Source organism: Mus musculus, chromosome 12 (genome assembly GCF_000001635.26).
Source record: "Mus musculus strain C57BL/6J chromosome 12, GRCm38.p6 C57BL/6J".
NCBI lineage: Eukaryota > Metazoa > Chordata > Mammalia > Rodentia > Muridae > Mus > Mus musculus.
Genome location: NC_000078.6, coordinates 109,024,581 through 109,045,272, shown reverse-complemented (window position 1 = coordinate 109,045,272; position 20,692 = coordinate 109,024,581). Strand labels below are relative to the sequence as shown.

Below are 20,692 nucleotides of genomic sequence, written 5' to 3'. Positions count from 1 at the left end.
ACAGCTGCCTGATAGGATGAGGTGAGGAGCCTCTTTTCTGCCATAGCTCCTGATCTGACAGAGGATCCATGACAGCCTGAACTGCATAGCCATGGATGCTGGAGATAGAGCTGGGGCAGATAGAGCCAGGGAGACTTGTGACCCCTAGGGGCAACCCCCTTCCAGACAACCCCTTGCTATGGCCACAGAACCACAAGTGATGGTCAGTCCCATCCCTAACACATGCCAACACAGACTCGCACGTGCGCATGACCTTTCCACGGGGGTTGTTGGTTTTGTGACACCTCAGTAACCGCGATGGCAGCACAGTGGTGAGACTTATTAGCATCTAGCCTCTACACTGGGACCAGAGGTTGGGAACAGGACATCACAGAGCTGAGCCATCCAAGTCCTGTGACCTAGTACAGGCCTGACCTTACCCACTCCATACGTGTTTCCTCAGCTGGAAAGTGGGTAGGGTGGGGTGGGAAAGGGAGCTAAGGGGAGATGGTGGACAGGATGGGTGAGGCTCCTGTGCAGGCTGGAGTGTCCAGTCATCCATTGTCAGTGACTCACCAGTTCTTGAGGGAGGGGCAGCCACAGGTACGAAGGGTAGAGCCATCTAGTGGTGACCACTGGCTCAACAGACTCAGAAGATAGGCAGAAATGTCGGTAAAGACATTCAGGTCAGGGACCCTGAGGAGCTAAGGGTAGGTTGCTATGGTTATCCCGTGAGGTTGTGGTGTCCCAGAGCTGCCACAGGGAGGCTGGGGCAGTCCTTCGAGGTTTAGCAATGTTTCTACCGTCTGGGCACAGGTTCCCCAGGGAGCTAGCTTGAGGCTCAGGAGAGGACAGGTTAGGTCATCTCCAGCATTAAGACGACTTAACAACATGAACCCAGCCCTGGGGTCATGCCTGACCCTGCTCCTGCACTGTCTGATTAGGGGCTGATACCTGAGATAGTCCATAGGGCTTAGTGGGCAGGTGATCAGGCAGACCACGGCAACTATCCACATAGTAATAAGACTGAGTATAGGCTATCAGAGGAGGCGGCATGTAGGTGAGGCCCTTCCTGAAAGCATACCCCAAGGCCAACACAGACTGAGACAGTGGTGGCCTGAGAGGTGGGAATCTGGCTGGATGCAGTGGTCAAGGCAGGGTGTGGTCTGCTTAGCCATCCAATTGCCAGAAGAGTGTAGAGTTAGGAGGCCCAGATGGCGTAGAAGACTCTTGCATTCAAAGGTAACTAGGCTGGCAACGTGGCCATCCCGGGAAGCAGTTTTTGGCTTCTCCAGGGAGAGTTGACCAGCTGGAAGACCTTCAAGTGGGGAAGAGTTAACCTGGGGCAGGCAGAGCAAGATCTTGGCAGAGGGGACATGAGAACAAAGTCACCAAGATGAGAAAGCGCTTGCAGCATGTGAAGAATGACAAGCAATTTGGTGTTGTTGGAGCATGACTGCTTGGGCCATGCTAGAGAGAAGGGAGGCTGCACACAGGCTTTGTGCAGAGCCTCACAGAGCAGGGCCAGAGCCACCCTGGCCTGCTGCTGATCCCGGAGCTAGCTTGAGGCTCAGGAGTGACCAAAAGCCCAGACCCAGCCCATCACTGTGTGGACCAGAAGGCAGTCACCAGGCAAACATGGGCACGAGTCCCCTGAAGGATAGGTGGCCCAGCGTGGTGAGAGAAAATCCCCAGAGTCAGGAGAGGCATAAGACAAGCATCCCAAGAAAGAGGAGGGAGGCTAGACATCCTGGGGTAGGCGGGGGTGCAGTGGCATGTCTGTCGGGAGCGAGGACAGTGGCTGGTGAATCTTAGAAAGGAACTCAGTGGAAAGGAGGACAAAAGGTTCAGGACTGGCCCCAGCTAGCTCAAGATCCTTCAGCTATGGTGTAGAGTCCTCAGATGGGGCTGGAACCTTTCTTGCCTGGGCACACTGGAGAGAGCACAGGCAGCCTGGGGCTCCACAGGTGGCTGTGGCTGTCTGCATCTAAGATGAGTAGTGACAGTCCCTGCTCTGGTCTACATCTGGTCTACATCTGCTGTTTCTTCAGTGCCCTGAGCTTTTCTACCCTCAGGACCCTTGCTGGTCCCCAGGGTCCCTCAGAAAGGAAGACAGACAGATGCCAACAGATTCCGTCCCTAAGAGAAAGGATTGTTTCCATGCCTAGGAGGGAGGAAGTGGGCTCCTTGCATGCTGGGAAGCAGCACACGTCAGAGCCCCACCCTGTCTCTTCCTGAGAGGCACCCAGTCGTCACCAGGCATCACCCGCTCTTATACGACATCCTGGCGGCTTGGTCTCAGGGCAGGCAGCCTTGATGACCAAGCCAGGGCAGTCTCTGGCTCTGCTAGAAGTGAGTACAACCCACAGCCAGCTCGCTTCCTCCTATCATGTCCTGAATGGTGTACGAGAGAGGAATAGACTGGTCCATATCTCAGTCCTGAGACTTACCTGGTGATCTTGGGACTGTGGCATAATATCCCTGGAGCCTTTCCTCGGGTCCGGGAGAATGTTTCCTGTATCACATGCTACACTGACAGTTTCCCTGTGCTGCCTGGTTCAGAACAAAAGCAGACATTCGGTGGATCTCAGTTTCCCCTTAGGTCCCAAATGTCATCTAGTGCTGAGATACCCAAGCTTCTGAGGGCCCTGCAGAGGGGCTGTTGACAGGAAACCTGCTGGCAAGGGCTCCAAGGAGGGCATTCTGGCCACTGTTGTTAGTCTTTGCCAAGCCAGGAAGGGAGACAGCCCAGCCTGCTTCAGCCTCTGCAGCCTTGGGAGTGGCTACCTTGTGAAGGGCTGAGAACCCCCAGCCCCCGACCCCTGCATCTGTCGGCTCATCGCTCGATGCCTGTGGGAACTTTTTATCCAGTGACAAAATTTGATCCTAAGAAAAGTTTTTCCTCTATAGAAAAGATGACAAACCCAGAAAAGTATACTTTTTTTTTCAATTACCCAGCATTCCAATAGCCAGGCGTAACAAATGAACATTTCTTTTCTTCTGTGATGGTCTGTGCAGTGAGTTTTTTAAAAGGGAGTTCACAGCTCTTGGCACATCTGCCTTGTCCTGTGCCCTTTTTGAAAACCTGGTTTCTGGGCCAGCCAGGAGCTTCTGTGGATGGAAGTGACCCACTTCGGTGGCTGCTTGACGATAACTCAGCCCTTAGCATGCCTGCCATGTGCCCCCTCAAGTCCGTGTGTCAGGCCTGACCAAGAAGGTTCCAGGTGGGCCATGGCCTTGTGACAGGCACACGTGTGTGGCACTATCCTCCAGCAGGGCAGAGCCAGATCAGGACTGAGCCTGACCTGTGTTCTTTACTATACCCACCCGCTGTCCAGCACCTGTCATCTGCAGACCCCGAAGCCTGAAGGATAGTCACGTAGCTCTCTCTATACCAGCCAACGTGGCCTCCCTGCAGAGAGGAGCTGCCTGCCCCTTTCACCAGGAAGTTATGCACATCAGGAAGAGAGTCTGCCAGAAATCCAGACCGAGCGCAGGACAGGCGATTGACAGATCTAGAACACACAGAAGGGGAGACGTTCTCCCCACAACATACCTGGGTCTATGATACAGGATGCAGGTCTGTGGGTAGGAAGAGAAACCCCAAATTAACCCAGCTAGTGACCAAGAAACCCTACCCCAAGGGGACTTAGTGTCACCAAATGAGCTCAGAGCCACCAGTGGGGCCATCAGAGGCACAGCTGCCCCTGAACAACCCTGCCCTCTTGTCTCTTGGCCTCAGCCCTGGGGCGGCACCCCACATGTTCTGAGCAGCTCCGTCCTCTTCGCCCACAGGCTGCACAGCCCCTGGGTGCCCTTGTGCCTCGGGCAGCCCCGAGTCCTGCCGGGCCGTCTGGCCAGGTCCTTACCCTCGCTCTGGGACAGGTAACACACCTGTTGTCTCCCCTTGTACGCCCCCTCCACTCCTTGGTGTGTCTTTGTCTGTCCCAGGACTTGTGTCCCATGTCTACGTCCGGCTTCCCAGGACAGATGGCCTCAGAAGTCTCCTGGCTCACAATACCTCGTTGTGACAGCCCAGCTCCATCGTTGGGCTCCTGTGAGTGGCCAGAGAGACCTTATAGAAAGAAAGAAGTTCCTTCAGGCCCCCTCTTGAAGCATGGGGTCAGGACTCTAATGCCTGCCCAAGGTCTTCTAGTTGGGTGAAGAGGACCTAGGCACAACAATGCAGCCACCCTCCCCTCACCAGATACTGACCAAAAAGAAGCCACCGCCATCATCGCTCCTGGGGATGCTGGGGCTCTGGCTGTTTTCAGTTCCTCTGCCCCCTTCCCCTGCGCATATGTTAAGGGGCTATCTCCATGGTTCCCCTTCACAGTTTGATGGCCTGTCACCTGTATACTGAAATAAACCTCACTCTCCCCTGAAAAGAAAGAAGAGGCTATGTCAGGGTACCAGAAAGCCCTGACCCAGCTGCTACACCTATCCAGCCATATCCCTGCCCCTTGGGAGCACAGGAGCCTACAACCCAAGCTTAGTCTCCCAGTGGCCTTGCAGCTCCACTCCCTCCCACGCCATCCCGTTGTGTCAGGTCTTGTATCCAGCGCAGGTACCAGCCACAGCAGTGCTCCCTGTATATGGAAAGGCCATTCTGCTTTATAGGAAACTGAGGCCCTGGGAGAGATTCGGTTAGTCCGTGGGACACTGGCTGAAGATGATGGCAATACCCAAGTAACCACCAGGGCCCTCCCTGTCCAGGAGTTCTGACCCCAGGGTACAGCCAGATGTGAGTGGGGGGACAAGGATGAGTTGCCATGGCTCTCTCCAGGTTTCAGGGTGCAGAGGGCAGTCTGGAAGCAAGGGGTATGGACTGGTGGGTGGAGCCCAAGAAGATGATGAGTGCAGTGGCAGTTCTGACCAGACAAAGGTCTACAGGTAGGAAGGTGCTAAATGCAAGGGAGAAGATGCCATGGGAACACCATCAGCAGTGACTGGGGATGTGTGTCTGGGTCAGGGGCCTGGGTGATGTAACCGCTGGAGCAAGCAGGCTAGCGACCTAGCAGCTGGGGGTTCTGTTGGCCAACAACTGTCCTGGAGGGGTAGGTGGCTATGATGGCTGGGGGATCGAGGGCATCAGGGGCAGGAAGGGCTGGTGGACCGGCGAGTCATCCTGTGTCTAGAAAACCACTCGATGCCCACGGTAAACTAAGGCTCTATGGAGCAGTGCTTCCTGGGAGGTCCTAGGTCGGCACCATGGAGTCTGTTCCTGTTGGTTGGTTCTCAGAGCAGGGGGGAGGAGGGATGGGGTGGGGGTGACTTTGGCTCAGCCTTAACAGGGTGGGCAGAATCCGAACTGAGAAAAGATAGGTGGCTGTAGGCAGGTGTCGCAGGCTGCCTCACAGGCCCTAGAAAGGGTCAAGGTGGAAGGCCTAACATGCCGCAGCGATAGCTCTGAAGAGCCTGGCCTGGAGGCTGGCAGAGTGTGAAGAGTCAGGCTGAAGGGGCCATCCCGGCATATGGACAGTGAGCTCGCCTATTCCCAAGGGCACAGTCAGGAGCCTCTGCAAGGGACCCCCAACCTCAGGGGGTGAAGTGGGTACTCCAGGAAGCTTGCCACGCCACAGAGGAGGGAAGGCCTGAGTAGTGCCTGCCTGGAGTGGATGGATGCATCCAGGCGGGCTGCCTGGAGGAGAGCAACTTAGAGCCAGCTGGGCAGGGCGGCAGAACACCTGGCAGCTGGGCCTGTGTGGGCAGCAGTGCCTTGCCTCTGGGTTTCCTTTGGATTCTCTTTTTGGGGACTGAGTCTCAGGAGGACCCGCCTCCTTCCCTTAGGCCTGGGCAGAAATCCAGGAATGTGTAAGACGGTGGCTGGGAGTGTGCCCACGGCACGTGCAGCTTACTCCCAGGATTGAGGACACCTCTGATGGGAACGCCTGCCCACCCTCCACACCCCTCACTGGATTTTGAGTCAGGGAGGTCCCCACAGCACATCTGGGCAGTTGTGGCTCCCAGCACCTGCCATCCCCCACCCCCAGGTCTCCAACATGACTCCTTACAGCAAGCCTCCTGGAAGTTACCACCCTCTTTGGTGTTGGGGCTCCCGGGGGGGCAGCACAGAGTCCTGATCCCTGAGGGGACATGAGTGCTGGCACAGCTGCCATGGAGGGTACCTGGGGTGGGGGAATAGGCCTGAGTGCACACACGCATGTCCTAGTGGGGTTGAGTGCACAGTACATGCCCACGGCATGCCTGGCTGGCCAGTGTGGCCTCAGTTTCCCCATGCTCAGCGCCACAGCCTGGCCAGCTGCCTGGTGTCTTGCAGTGCCCTCCAGGAACAGAAGGGCGAGCTGCGCAAGCGGCTCTCCTACACCACGCATAAGCTGGAGAAGCTGGAGACGGAGTTTGACTCCACGCGCCACTACCTGGAGATTGAGCTGAGGCGTGCCCAGGAGGAGCTAGACAAGGTGACGGAGAAACTGCGCAGGTGAGGATGGGGCTATGATGGGTTGGGGGAAAGGAGATGGATGGCTCCAGTCCCACCTCTAGGGGACGTTTAACCTGCAGAACTAGGAGCAGAGCAGCCCACCGAGGCCTTGAATCTGGTCCCACTGATACTAGTGGCAGGCTCCCCCAGCACCTCTTCCAGACCTGGCTCCTCAGCCCCTCGTGCATGTTCTGCTCTGGCTTCGGACAAGCTAGCAGCGGCACAGAAGGGCCCGCTTCCAGCTCCTACCCCACCCCCACTGGCCACTAATCTCCTGAGAAGAAACTGAACGTAGGAGCTGCGTCCTTGTTTGGCTTGGGGACTCGGGATGCATTGAGAAGAGGGTGATTCTTAACAAATTTTCCTTCTGTGCATTTATTTTTCTAAGCCCTATTGTGGGCATCCCCAACTTAGAAACACAAAGGCGACACAGACTGCTAGAGGTTGGATTTGTTTTGAATATTTAGAGTAGCAGCTGGCGCTGTCCTGAGGGCATTTTGTCCCTCATCGAATGGCCCCATTCTTCTGGGTTTCTGAATGTCACTGTCAAGCTGTACGGGAGCCAAGCTTAGGCAGTGCACCCAGACCTTGGTTGAAGTCCCAGCTCTGCCTCTTAACTGTATTAAGCATCTTTTCTGTGTCCCTTTCCCGTTGGCAAGACAGAAATAATACTGCAGAGGTTGTCTAGAGGACACAAGGGCCACCATACCCAGTCCCCCAGCCACTAGCAATGGCCGTCCAGAGCTCATCACTGCCATCTCTACCTGCTTTCCCAAGTGGAACCACACTTACTCACTGACATGCGCCCCGGGTCCATGCATGCGCGTGTCTCCTCCGTGTGTGCGGCTGACCTGTAAACCACCCTGCCGGCGTCTGAGACACGTGGATGTGCCTTCCCGTGTTCTGTCCGAGGAGCCCTACTGTGGGTGGGCAGAACGATGGGGCTTCAGCCATGGCCTAGGAGATCTGAAGCCCACGCAGACACCGAATCAGGTGCAGTTGGTCGGATGAGCTTCAGTGCCTGGCAGCCAATGCTAGGAAGGGCAGTGAGATCTCAGGGGTTGCAGGAAGGTCAGGCCTTGCACGTCACGCCCCTGACACCCCCCACCCCCACCCCTGCTTCCTGCTGCAGGATTCAGAGCAACTACATGGCGCTGCAGAGGATCAACCAAGAGCTGGAGGACAAGCTGTACCGGATGGTAAGCTCCAGCTGATCCTCTCACTGAGCGGCCCCTGGAGGCTCGCACTCCTGCATGAGAGGTACCCTCGGGATAACAATGAGGTGGGATCCAGGGCAGCTGTGTGGGCAGCTCAGAGAACAGCCATGGGGTTCTGCCACTTCCCCTATATTAGGACGAGGTGGTTCCCGTTTGGTCTTGTCTGGTGTCGGGTGTTCAGAGCCTACCTGTCTTCAACCTGACACCCAAAGGTGCAGGTCAGGTGGGGGCCATGCTGCACATCATTCTCCCAACTCACTGGGTGAGATGGGCAGGGCAAGTCACACACACACACACACACACACCACCTCAGAAACAGGACACCAGGAGCAGGTGACTGAAGCTCTTGGCCTAGGCTGGGCCAGCTGGTCAGTGGTGGGATGGGGTTAAACCTGATCAGTCTTGGGTCTTAGCCCTTGCACCATTAGCCTTCTGGGCACCTTGTTGTCAACAGCTGTTGGCTCATAAAAGCCCTGACCCAACAGCTGGGCTATGGCACTAACCACAGACCCCTCCTTCTCCACTGCCCAGGGCCAGCACTATGAGGAAGAGAAGCGTGCCATGAGCCATGAGATTGTCGCCCTCAACAGCCACCTGCTGGAGGCTAAGGTGACCATTGACAAGCTGTCGGAGGACAACGTGAGTGCCGTGGGCATTTTGTGCCTGGAGGGATGTGACAGGTGTCCTCTGGGGGCTTCCCAGGTGAAGCTGTGGCAGGCAGAGCCTTTCTGATTCCAAGAGACTCCAGCCTGGCTCCAGAGAATGGAGTAGGCAGGGCAAGAGGACTTGGAGCAGTGTTCAGGGTAACTGGGAAAGGACAGACCTCTGATGGAAGGACCGAAGATGGGACTCAGGAGGCCTCTGTCCTACACATGATCCCAGACCACTCAGGACTTGTAACTTCAGCCAGCCCCAGTAGCACACAACAGCTGTGTAGATATCCAAAGGCCCTGTGAGATGGCTAGCCACCCTGCCACTGTCCCCTGTGGGCTGACTGTGGACACACTAATTAGCCTCTGCTCCTTACTGCAAGATCTTATGAGGTTCTGAGATTACAGTCTGGCCAACACAGTCTGAGGAAAGAAAAACAGCTGCCCTTTTGAACTCTAAGTCCATATAGGCAAAGTACAGAGTTAATTGGACAGCCAACAGTCTGGGGGTTGTGCTAGAAGTGCCAAGTGCCCAAGTGTGCCAGCTGTGGTTTCTGTTAGTCTCACTAGTATATTGCTTAGGATTTGGAGACTTGGCACTCAGAGGCCTGGTGGCCCTTCCTGGGGCAGGGAGGTCCCAAGCAGGAGACAGCTCAAGCCTAGCTCTTGTGTGCTGTGACTGTCCAAGGTCTCCTGCTTCTCCAGGTGGCATGCCCTAAGCCGACCTGGGCTGGCTGTTCAGTGCCTGCAGCCTTCTGGTTCTCATGACAGCTGCTGTGGGATCTTATAGGGGCTGACTTGTAACTCTGTTCCTAGGAAGTTCAGGGAGGAGTTGAGAGGGTCTAGAAGACCCAGTTTCCCTCCCTCATGCAGGCTGGTGCGAAGGTGGGCTGGGAGAGGGCAGCTCGGGACACTGGTCCCAGCTGAGTGGAGCTGAGGCAGTGTCCTTGGCTCTTTGGGCAATGCAGGTGCATGCTAGGCCAGCTGTAGTTTATGGAGAGCAGCAAGAAACAGTCCACCACAGGCACATGCAACAGAGATTTCTTTCCAAAGGGGAAACACCCCTCATTCCTACTGTTTGCATCTGTTTTCAGCTCACGAGGCTGAGCAGGCTCCCACTTGCACATGGGGTCACATACCTGCCCTGACCCCAGCACTGCTTGGCAAACCAGCCCCGAGGCCAGTCAATACCACAAACAGGAGACTAAGATGGGAGGGGGCTGGGGTTCATCACTGTCCCTGACTTGTGCCCAGAACTCCCACCGAGTCATCTTTGGATTCCAGGAGCTACAGGAATAGGAACCCCAGACCTGGTAGACCAACCTGCTAACTTCTGGGAGCTCAGAGCTGATGGGGGGCCCACCTGTTGTTGCCCCAGCCTGTGGAGGGCCTGGTGTTGACTGGGCATCCTCCACGCACCAGCAGGTCAAAGCAGTGACAGTGTGGAGCCCAGGCAGGGATCAACCACGACCAGCCACCCTGCCTGTTCTGTTCTGTTCTCCATTCCCATTGCCCTGCTGACTCTGGGCACCGGCCAGGGCAGCTGCGCCAAACACCGTCTCTTGTCTTCCAGGAGCTCTATAGGAAGGACTGCAATCTAGCGGCCCAGCTGCTGCAGTGCAGCCAGACCTACGGCAGGGTCCATAAGGTGTCCGAGGTAACGTGGCCCCGCCCCACAGCCAGGCCCGCCCCGTCCCAGGACCACCCGGCTCCTTTGGGGCCACCCCACCCCGAAGCCTCTCCCCACCCTCCAGGAAGAAGCTACCCGGTGAGCCTGAACCCTCGTCCCTCGTGCACCTGGGTCCCGGCTTCCTGATGGTGAAAGGAGCCCCCCCCCCCATTCCACACTTCCCAGACCCACCCTTGGGCTACACACAGCTGTTTCATTTGAGGGTTACCCCATGTGTGCGCCCCACCAAGCCACCATGGGGCCTGGTCACGATTAGAGACATGAAACCGACATGAAGGACAGGCCTTATTGAAGGCACAGAGTCCAAGTCTAGGCTGCCTGGTATCCAACTAAACTAGACAGAGCCCACCCTGCCCATCTGTGACCATTCTGGCCAGACTGTTTCTCCCACCACACATGCACAAGGAATATCCTACCTAGACCACTTTCCACGACCCTGTTCCCTAGGCCAGGCCAAACCTTCGACACTCACAAAATAGATCAAACAGTAGCGGGACACCCCCTACCTGCCACAGGCACTCCGTGGAGACCCTTGGCCTAGCACTGGCCGCTCAATCTTTGTTGCATCTGTTTTCTGAGTCTGTCTTGTTCAGCAATGCATGGGGGAGGAGGTCCCACACTGTCATCTGGCAGAAACAAGTCACCCCCTCCCTAGGCAGGACCCAGAAAGGGTGCTGGTCTGGAGCCTAGCTAGGGTCCAGCTTCTCTAGACTGTTGGGCCCCTTGGGGTAGGACGGGTACAGGTGCTGGGGACATCTTCGTCCTTGGGGGTTAAGTTTGTTCCCGCTGGTGTGAGGTGAGACACCTAGGGAGGCCTGTTGTCTGTCTGTCTGTCTGTCCGTCTCTGTCGGCGATGCTGGTGTAGCCCTGGCCTCGGGGCCAGGGTTGGGCCCCTTTGCTATGACCTGTCCCCATTCTCCTCTCCTCCTCACGCCCGTTCCAGCTGCCCTCGGACTTCCAACAGCGCGTGAGCCTGCACATGGAGAAGCATGGCTGCAGCCTGCCGTCCGCACTGTGCCATCCGGCCTACGCCGACAGCGTGCCCACCTGCGTCATCGCCAAAGTGCTGGAGAAGCCGGACCCGGGCAGCCTGTCCTCGCGCATGTCGGATGCCTCGGCCCGCGACCTGGGCTACCGCGACGGAGTGGAGAAGTCGGGCCCGCGGCCCCCGTACAAGGGAGACATCTACTGCAGCGACCCAGCTCTCTACTGCCCCGACGAGCGGGAGCACGCCCGGCGACCCAGCGTGGACACGCCGGTGACCGACGTGGGCTTCCTGCGGGCGCAGAATTCCACCGACAGCGCGGCGGAGGAGGAGGAAGAGGCCGAGGCGGCGGCCTTCCCGGAGGCCTACCGTCGGGAGGCCTACCAGGGCTACGCGGCCTCGCTGCCCACCTCCAGCTCCTACTCCAGCTTCAGCGCCACGTCCGAGGAGAAGGAGCACGCGCAGGCCGGCACGCTGACCGCCTCGCAGCAGGCCATCTACCTGAGCAGCCGCGACGAGTTCTTCAACCGCAAGCCCTCCGCCACCTACGGCAGCGGCCCTCGCTTCGCCAAGGCCGCGTCCACCCTGGGCTCCCCGCTGGAGGCCCAGGTCGCCCCAGGCTTTGCTCGGACTGTGTCTCCGTACCCGGCCGAGCCCTACCGCTACCCGGCCTCCCCCGGCCCCCAGCAGGCTCTCATGCCTCCAAACCTGTGGAGCCTGCGGGCCAAGCCGAGCGGGAACCGGCTTGCCGGGGAGGACATTCGAGGCCAGTGGCGGCCCGTGAGCGTGGAGGATGTGGGCGCCTACTCCTACCAGGCCGGCGCCGCTGCCGGCCGCGCTGCCTCGCCCTGCAACTACTCGGAACGTTACTACGGCGGCGGCGGCGGCGGGGGCGCCGCTGGCGGCGGCAGCCCCGGCGACAAGGCCGAGGGCCGTGCCAGTCCCCTCTATGCCACCTACAAGGCCGATAGTTTCTCGGAGGGCGATGACCTGTCTCAGGGTCATCTGGCCGAGCCCTGCTTCCTCCGAGCAGGTGGCGATCTGAGCCTCAGTCCCAGTCGTTCGGCTGATGCGCTCGCTGGCTATGCAGCCAGTGATGGGGATGGAGATAGGCTCAGGGTGCAGCTGTGTGGGGCTGGCAGTAGCCCGGAGCCCGAGCATGGCTCCCGCGAGTCCCTGGAGCCTAGCTCCATGGAGGCCTCTCCTGAAATGCACCCTCCCACTCGCCTCAGCCCCCAGCAGGCCTTCCCAAGGACTGGAGGCTCTGGGCTGAGCCGTAAGGACAGTCTCACTAAAGCCCAGCTCTACGGTACCCTGCTCAACTGACTGCTATCAGCAGACTGCAGTCAGGCGCTCCCTACCACCCTGCCCCATATAGGGAGTAGCTAACCCCACCCCCTCGTCCCAACCCCTGCCAAGGAAGTCCAGTTCCAGTTTCGCCTGACCCTCCTACTACCACCCCAGTAGAACCTGAAGAGACCCCCTCTGGCGCGTCGTCTTGTCCACCCCAGCCTCTGCTACAGACCCCCCAGCCTCTGCTACAAACCCCGAATATTTCTGCTCTGCACCCTTCCCTGAAGTGAGCATCCCCTGTTTTGTAAGTGAAGCTATTTTTTTAGGGAAAGAGAGTGTTTCTTCACGCACTTGCCGCTAGATTCTGGGTGGCAGCCTTGGCAAACCCCACATGAAGGTCCTTCATTTCCAGTGAGGGTGCATGGGGCCTGCCCCAGGGAAGGGGAGGCTGGGACCCTAGAGGGACCAGTCTCCACAAGAGGGGAGAAGCCAGAAACAAGGGAACAAGTGGGAAGTTCTGTACACTGAGGAGGGGAACCAAAGCCACTTAGGGCGCAGAAAATGTCTTCTGCTCTCGTCTCACAGTGCAGCCAGCACTCCGCCCTGATCCACCCTGAGCTTTTCCATGGCCCGGCCTGTGGGCCCAAGAGAGGCCAGGGACACCCCCAGAACAGCCGGTGCTCGTTCCTCCCCTTCCCCTCCCGACACCACCTGACTCTACCTCAGACATGAGGCTCCTCCCTCCTCCCACCCCTGTGAACCTGTCTTCTGTGATGCATGCCAGTCTCTTAGTACTGTATCTCGAACTCCTTAATAAAGGACAGCAGTGGAAAGAGCCCAGGTTTGCATTGTTTCTTTCCGGGCATCATTAACCAGTACTGAAGAAGGGGCCTTGGTGTCCCTCACTGGACCCTGTTGGCAGAGCCACCAACACTGTCCTCTGATGGCACTGCTGTGTCTCTCTACTTGTGACTCACCCTGCAGGGGTCTACACAGCTTGCCTTCCAGTTCATGCAAGCCAGACACAGACGCAGGCCTGTGTCTTTGCTTCCTGCTCATGTCACCCCGTTTCTCTGTGTGCCTGGCTATCTGACACACGGCCATTCAAACCCTGAAAATGAACTGTGGGGTTTTCAACAAGGCCTAGGACGGTGGCTCCTTCCTGCAGAAGGGTTCTCCATTTGCCTCCTGTGGACACCCATGGCCCTTTCCTGTTGAGAACTACCTCATCCCAGCTCCATGCCCCGCAGCTCTGTGCCTTGAAGCTCCGTGCCCCGCAGCTCTGCCTTGGCCTTCAAAGCTAGCAGCCATCAGAGCACTGGGTTGCTGTTGCGCAGAACCCCCAGGCTGTGCATCCCTCTCCCCAGATCTCTGGGTTGAGGTCTCATGATTTCCTTTTGTCCCCTGTGTTAGAGCCATCCAGCCAGCCCCATGCTGGCCCTGCCCCACCCACCCCCAAGAAGCTGGGAGAGAGGGAGACAGATGTAATGCTAGGCTCAGAACTTTAAGGATAAAGGGCCTCATAGACTCCAAATCAGGGAGAGTTCTCACTGTCCTAGAGGAGAGAGGAGATGGGGTCAGGAGAAGCTCATACCAGCTACTGAAGGATGCACAGGAGTTCACGAGCGAACTCCAGCAAAGGCCCAGGTAGATGACAGCAGGACATTCTAAAACAGTCCGTGCTCTCTGGTGCCTCTCTGACAAGAGAGCCCTGGGGCCACTAGTTTCCAATGTTCTGTGCCCATACCTGTTGTCATAGGGGACAGTAGCTCCTGCCAGTCCCCATATGCCCAGATTACCAGGTGAAGCCTGGTAGGGGACCCCTCATTCACAGACCACCCTCTCAGGAGTCCATTCAGACCCTGCCTAGTCTACAACAATGTCCATGCTCAACCATTGGGAACAACCCATAGCCCCTCCCCCGAGACCCCAATAGGAAGTGCATGGCCACACTCCCACTGGTTGGCTATCACCAGAGGCAGGGCTAATTTCCCCCTTTCTTTCTATCCAGAGGACACTGGCCCTTTCCTGGGCCTTCTAGATGGTTGGCAACCTCCTGTATGGAGTCCAGCTGGGTTGGTGGAGTATGGAGAGCCATTTGGGAGACAGTGAAAGGAATCAAGGATGCAGGCTTCAGGGACAGGTGGTCCTGCCATGCCTCTGTGCCCTTTAAGAAGGAGCCTCCTCAGCAAGACACGGAGGGCCATGGCCACCCTGCGGGGGTGGGGGTGGGGGTCGGGGGATGTGTGTTAGTACAACTCAGATGAAAGTCACAACCTGACTCGGAGAGCAAGACAGGAGTGGGTCCAACGTGTACAGGCATCTCTAGACAAGGCAGCTCTGCTCCCAGGATCCCTCTGCTTTGATGCTGCAGATTGCAGATGTGAAAGTGGGATGGGGTGAGTTGGGCCGGGGAGGGCGGGTGGAGGGAGAACCCACACTCCAGGTTCATCTTTCTCCGTGCTTGCCAAATTTAGCTTTGCCTATTTTTAAATTGCAAATGGTGAACTCCCCGGCACCTCGGCTAGGATCAAAGTCAGTCTTGCTGAATGTTCTTTGGAAGAGGCATTTGAAGAAGCAGGGAAACATGGGACACGCATGCCTGTCCTCCTGCCCAGGAAGCCAGCTAGGGGTAGATACAGGGGCACAATGCACCAACCCCTGCAGAAAGAAACCAGACCCTAGGGATGGCACCAGGAAGCAACCACAATGGGACCACTAGAAAGCCATGACTGTTCCCCTGGACCTGAGTCAGCATAGAGATTCAGATCTGTCTATCCTGGTATCCGTCTATCCTGGCAGCACCATCCAGGAGACAGTCGGAAGAGCTCTTTCCCTACCCTCACTGTCCCAACAGGCTCACTGTGTACATGAGAAAGCAAAAGCTTTCTCATGTAAGAAGCCAATCCTATACCACCAGGAGGTAGGCCCAGAGTCTAATCAGGGCTCTATGGTCCTGTTGTCCCAGGGACACTGGCAGGAGAGGGCTGGGTACAGAGGTAGACAGAGAACCCCTCTATAGATAGCTACCTGCTAGCCCTTCTGGGAAAGCCTAGTGAGCAGAGCCGATCACTGCAGGCGGTAGAAGATATCCTGGGGACGGTAGAAACCCTGGATGGCAGCCGCAGGAGTGGGAGGGACAGCCAGCGGGAGAGGCTGGAGAAGGCTGGCCCCCCTGCTTCTGTATTCTCACTCATTCAGGCCTGCACTCGGGGAGACACTCATGAAGATGCTACGAGGGGCCCTGAGTTCTTTGAGGATCACATCAGTCCTCTGGTTCACGGTGAGAGCTACTGATCATAGCTCTCCATCTTCCTGGGCAAGGAGTCCTAGTCTAGTATGAGGCAGACGGCAGCCACTCTGAAGCTCACCATGAGGTTTTTCAAGTGGGAAGGAAGGAGGCAGCTCCTGCCAGCAGCCTCTACCGAGATTAAATCTGGCCCGTGCTAAGACCCTGAAAGCAAGAGTCAACAGTAGGAGAGGGTCCCACCAGCCCGTGGCCCACCACAGCAAAGCCTAGAGCGAATCTGGCCAGGTACCCAGCCTGAACAGGCTCAGTATCACAAGGTAGCCACACAGATCCAAGTAACCCGAAGACCCAATGAACATGGGCCCCGTGCTACTCTCCAGGGGGGTTGTGGGGGTTAGGGGGACTGAGACACTGAGTAAACCACAAAGCTTGCCCAAAGTCATGCAATACTTCAGGCAGACTTCAGATCTGTGCCTGACTGGTTCTAAAGCCTGGGTCCCAGCAGAAGTCATTCGTTGGACAGTTATGTTCCAGGGACATGGCGGGACACAAAGTCCTGCCCAGGGATCTTGCCGAGTGTCACACAGGACAGCACAGGGTGGGACATGCTGCTTGAGGGAGAAGGAGTTACACCCCTGTGGCTCCCTGAATGAGCATCTCCCTGTATGCTCGTGGGGAAGAGACAGTAGCTTGTCCTCAGGGTGACAAGCACATTGGCCCCGTGGCACCTGAGCACAGAGGAGGCAGCCATCAGCCGGGGGAGGAGGGGACTGGCCTATTGTGGCAGCAAGGACACAGGAGCCTTGGGGCAAGGCCCAACCCAAGGCCCTGACCTGCTTCCCCAGATGGTGGTACCCTTCAATGCCTTGGACACTAAAATAAATATCCTAACACAGCATCCCTGGGCCACTTCTGGCCCTAAGACTCAGTATGACCAACACTCTTCCAGATCCCAACACACACGCAGGCTGCTTCCCTGACCTCACAGATGAAGAGCTGGGGCAGGGAGGGAAGGGGCAGGTCATGCCCGGGACCAGATCGCAGAATGGGTTAGGGGTGAAGCCATACACCACTCTGCCACATCCCAGACCTCCTCCCCTCCTTCCTCCTCCCCCCCCCTCCCCTCCCTACCTCTTTTAAGTACCACGATACCCACCCCAACCTGTGAGTGAGTCCCTGGGCCGTCGGGCATCCTAGTCACAAGTCTGATAGTGTTTGAGACTCATAGGCCTGCTCCAGGCCCCTAGGGAGCTAGGCTTCCTGTCTTCGTCCCTGTTCTACTGCTGTGAAGAAACACCATGACCACGGCAAGTCTTATTTTAAAAAGCATTTAATTGAAGCGGGTTTACAGTTTCAGAGGTTCATCATTCAGATTATCATCATGGTGGGAGGAAGCATGGCAGAGTGCGGGCATGGCGCTGGAGCAGTAGCTAAGAGTTCTACATCCTCATCTGAAGGTGGAGAGAGATCCACTGGACCTGGTGTGAGCTTCTGAAACCTCAAAGCCCACCCCCAGTGACACACTTCCTCCCACAAGGCCACGCCTCCTAATCCTCGTCATCCTTTCCAACAGTTCCACTCCCTACATGCCACACTTCCTTCTATGTGCTTCTGAGTCCCTGCTTCTCCTCGCACTCCTTCAGGACAGATGCATAGCTTTGCCCACCACAGACCACCCACCTGGCAGTGGGCAGGCAGCAAGTTAGAGGACCAGAGGTGGGTAGGAAGAAACACAGTTGTTGGTGTCTTATAGTGGGGTGGTGGTGGGGGGCGCTGAGGTGCACTGAGCTCCTGGGCAGTCACAAGCCCCAGAGCCTCACTGTCCGAAGGACCAGCAGGTGACAGTCCCATCTCAAGCTCCCCTATCTGCAGTAAGAAGGCAGGAAGACACTGCTAATATGTGTTCATTGCCAAAATCACATTAAGAAAAACCACACCAGGCGTGGTGGCACACACCTTTCATCTCAGCACTCAGGAGGCAGAGGCAGGTGGGTCCCTGAGTTCAAGGCCAGCCTGAGTTCCAGGACCACCAGGGCTACACAGAGAAACCCTGTCTTGAAAAACCAGAAACAAAACAAACAAACAAGTAAAAGACCAATCAACCAACCAAACCATACAGAGCACACGCTTACTGATTGCGTGTCACCCACCAGTCACTCGGCAAACACCTTTACTAACACACGCTTGCGCCGAGACGGCTTCTCACCCCCATGCTATAGCCGAGTCACTGAAGCCCAGCAGCTCTCGGGAGCAGCCTAACCTCCGGCCGCCTACCCAGGGGCAGGGTCTCAGTTGCCAGTTAGTGCCAGATCTTGATGTCTCCTCCCCAGGAGCAGGTCCCGAGGACAGAAGGCAGCACAGGATGGTAGGTGGTGCCAAGGCAGGCCTGCGTGTGCCCTTGTAGTGTGCACGCTCGGCTGGCCGTGCGGAAACTGAACATCAAAACCCGGCCATCAGCGCTGCCTGTCACCAGCAGGTCACCACATGGGGAACACTCACAGCCCACCGCGTAGCCTTCCACCTGTGGAGAGAGACAGCAGGCTACCTGTGAGGGATCATGATTCACCCCACGCTGCAAAGGATGAGCTGAGGCTAGGAAGCTGCTAAGCCCAGGGCTGGCTTTATCTTTAGTGACCCTGAGGTGAGAAGCTATGCTCCTGCTGTGTGCCTAACCGTGGAGGTGTGACCTGGTGTCCCAAGGCCACCAGCCCCAGCAGTCCTGTGACACATGGGCTGCAGGTCTCCAGTACAGTTATGAATGCCCAGCACCAAGTGCACACTTCTTAAAACACAGTATGTAGCTTGACTGTGCAGTGTGATCTTCACAGATGGCAGCCGCTAGCCACAGTGTCCTGGGAATGGGACCCAGGTGAGGCAGTTTCTGCAGAGCTGGGGTCTGGTGCCACAAAGGCAGTGACTCCCTAGCCTCTTCCAGCTCAGCAAAGCAGGCCTTATGCAGAAAAGGAGTACACAGAGAAAAGGCTCCCAAGTCTATTCTCCCCTGCTCCTATTGCCACCCCCATGACACGTCAACTGGCATGCTCTCCTGCTCTGTGGCTGGGCACTAGATGTGTCCTGGGCCTTGAGTGGACCCTTGTCCACAGAGCCAGCAATCATACACTTGGGCAGCAGAGTGCCCAGGGGATCCACTTGCCCTGGCTGGAAGCTTTGGGGCCAATGGTCAGCATTTGGCCTTAGTAACAAAGATGGAGGTACCTTGTGACCTTCGTAGCGTCTCCGTCTGCTCATCCGATAGGGCCACACAGAGGAAAAGAGAGCCAGGTAGTTGCCATTGGTTTGTGCAAGGAACACAGGCTCCCTTGGATGCAAGGCGAGGCTGGGACAGGTGTACCTCTCCTGAAAGAGCAGGACATGGAGGGGTGATGGCTACCACAGGGGATTTTTGCCTCCCATGGAGCCCCTGCTCTAGGGCTTTGGCCAAGTCTCCTGGGCCTTGGCTTAGGAGGCTGGGTGGGTGGCTGCTGTTGTAACAAAGTTACCACACACTCAGAAGCTTTAGAACAGCCCTCTGCTGCTTTATCCTGCCGCAGATCCCAGTGGGCTAACCAGGGTGCTGTGTGTGTGTGTGTGTGTGTGTGTGTGTGTGTGTGTGTGCATGAGTGTGTGTGTGTATGTGTATGTGTGTGTGTGTGTGTGTGTGTGTGTGCATGAGTGTGTGTGTGTGTGTGTGTGTGTGTGTACATGTGTGTGTCACATATACAGAACATAACCAAAAGGCAGTGATAGTGAGCACAGTGATGGCAGTGGTAACTACTATCATGGTTGTCATGGAGATGATGGTGGAGTTAGTGGTAGTGAGCACGGTGATGGTGATATGGTGGAGGTGACCATGGTGATGGTGATATGGTGGAGGTGATCACATGCTGATGATGTGGTGGAGGTGGTGATCATAGTGATGGTGATGTGGAGGTAGTGACCATGGTGATGGTGATATGGTAGAGGTGGTAACAATGGTGATCATGATATGGTGGAGGTGACCACAGTGATGGTGAGTGATGTGGTAGTGGTGACCATGGTGATGGTGATATGGTGGAGGTGGTGACCATGGTGATGGTGATGTGGTAGGAGGTAGTGACCATGATGATGGTGATCTGGTGGAGGTGGTAACAATGGTGATCATGATATGGTGGAGGTGACAACAGTGATGGTTAGTGATATGGAGGTGGTGACCATGGTGATGGTGATATGGTGATGTGGTAACCATGGTGATGGTGATGTGGTGGCAGCAGTGATGGTAATGCTGGTGATAGAGGTGGTGATCAGGTTGGTAGTGATGATGGTGCTGGGTTGGTCATGACAATTCTACTATCAGGGAGGACTCTGTGCCCGACACTGTGCTCCATCTTTATAAGCATTCTCTCTTCTCTCCTTCTTAGTACTCCATGAGGTGCTATTATCAAAGTCATGGGCGGCTGGACCAGAAAGGGCAGTCATCAGAGGCTGCCACTGTGTGCAGCAGCCCTAGACCTGACCTATGACTACCCCTGTCCTAGATACTTCAAATAAATGATCTCCCTCTGCCCCAGACAGAAAGGAGCCAGGACCCCACCCCAGGGCTGCAGGAAACCCCCTATGGCTGACATGCAGAACAATTCAATCCAAAGTTTCTCACATGGAAGATCTGGTTGGAGATCTTGGCAGCGGTCCGGAAATCCCAGGCGATAATGGTTCGGTCAGCAGAGTCCCGGGTGGATGCGTCCGTACTGCTAAGAAACTCGGAGCCCTCCTGGAGGAAGAGAATGTCCAGGGTCTGCTGGATGGTGGCCTTGTAGCCTTTCACCACCTGTAAGAGTAGACACTAGTCACCATGGTGGGCGTGGGGAAGGTGCTCACCCAGGGAAAGCCAAGGAGTGTTAGGTAGTACTCAGGATGGGCAGGGCCAGTGAACCTATTCTGGGCTATACACACTCCACACAGCCCCAGCATAGATGGTTCCCTGTGACTTTCCAGCCTCACCAGGCCATAGCTGTTTGCTCTTGGGAACCAATGACCTGTCAGATGCAAGCTGACCTGCTGGTTATGTCCACCGTCTCTGTCAGTATGTGGTACAATGAGCAGCAGTTGTTTCCTGGGCTGACAGGATCCCTCAACAGCAGCAATATACAGTGAACTCACATTAGGGACGGGGGCTCCCACCTCGTCCTCAGTACCTAATAAATAGTGCC

The 20,692-nt window shown here is 56.6% G+C and overlaps 2 protein-coding genes across 19 annotated transcripts in view; one reads left to right on the top strand and one right to left on the bottom strand.

Moving 5' to 3' along the window:
• Window positions 1–13,092, top strand: part of Begain (brain-enriched guanylate kinase-associated) — a 36,062-nt gene extending 22,970 nt beyond the window's left edge. For 4 of the 9 annotated variants that reach the window (NM_001163175.1, NM_001374202.1, NM_001374201.1 and 1 more), the window contains exons 3-7: window positions 6,260–6,421; window positions 7,554–7,620; window positions 8,170–8,277; window positions 9,862–9,945; window positions 10,922–13,091. In NM_001163175.1, coding sequence (NP_001156647.1) covers window positions 6,260–6,421; window positions 7,554–7,620; window positions 8,170–8,277; window positions 9,862–9,945; window positions 10,922–12,289 — 1,789 coding nt within the window. In that variant the 3' untranslated portion in view covers window positions 12,290–13,091. Of the gene's footprint in view, window positions 1–3,774; window positions 3,865–6,259; window positions 6,422–7,553; window positions 7,621–8,169; window positions 8,278–9,861; window positions 9,946–10,921 lie in introns of all 9 variants that reach the window. The other 5 variants (XM_011244128.2, XM_006516041.4, XM_006516040.4 and 2 more) reach the window with 3 other exon arrangements.
• Window positions 13,093–16,818: 3,726 nt separating this feature from the next.
• The window catches only part of Wdr25 (WD repeat domain 25), a 134,303-nt gene continuing 130,429 nt past the window's right edge, over window positions 16,819–20,692 (bottom strand). For 6 of the 10 annotated variants that reach the window (XM_006515660.4, XM_011244054.3, XM_006515657.3 and 3 more), the window contains 3 exons: window positions 20,140–20,310; window positions 18,723–18,863; window positions 16,819–18,027 (listed from right to left, as the gene is read on the bottom strand). In XM_006515660.4, the coding sequence (XP_006515723.1) occupies window positions 17,806–18,027; window positions 18,723–18,863; window positions 20,140–20,310 (534 nt within the window). In that variant the 3' untranslated portion in view covers window positions 16,819–17,805. Of the gene's footprint in view, window positions 18,028–18,722; window positions 18,864–20,139; window positions 20,311–20,692 lie in introns of those variants that run through there. The other 4 variants (XM_006515661.3, XM_011244056.3, XR_003950025.1 and 1 more) reach the window with 3 other exon arrangements.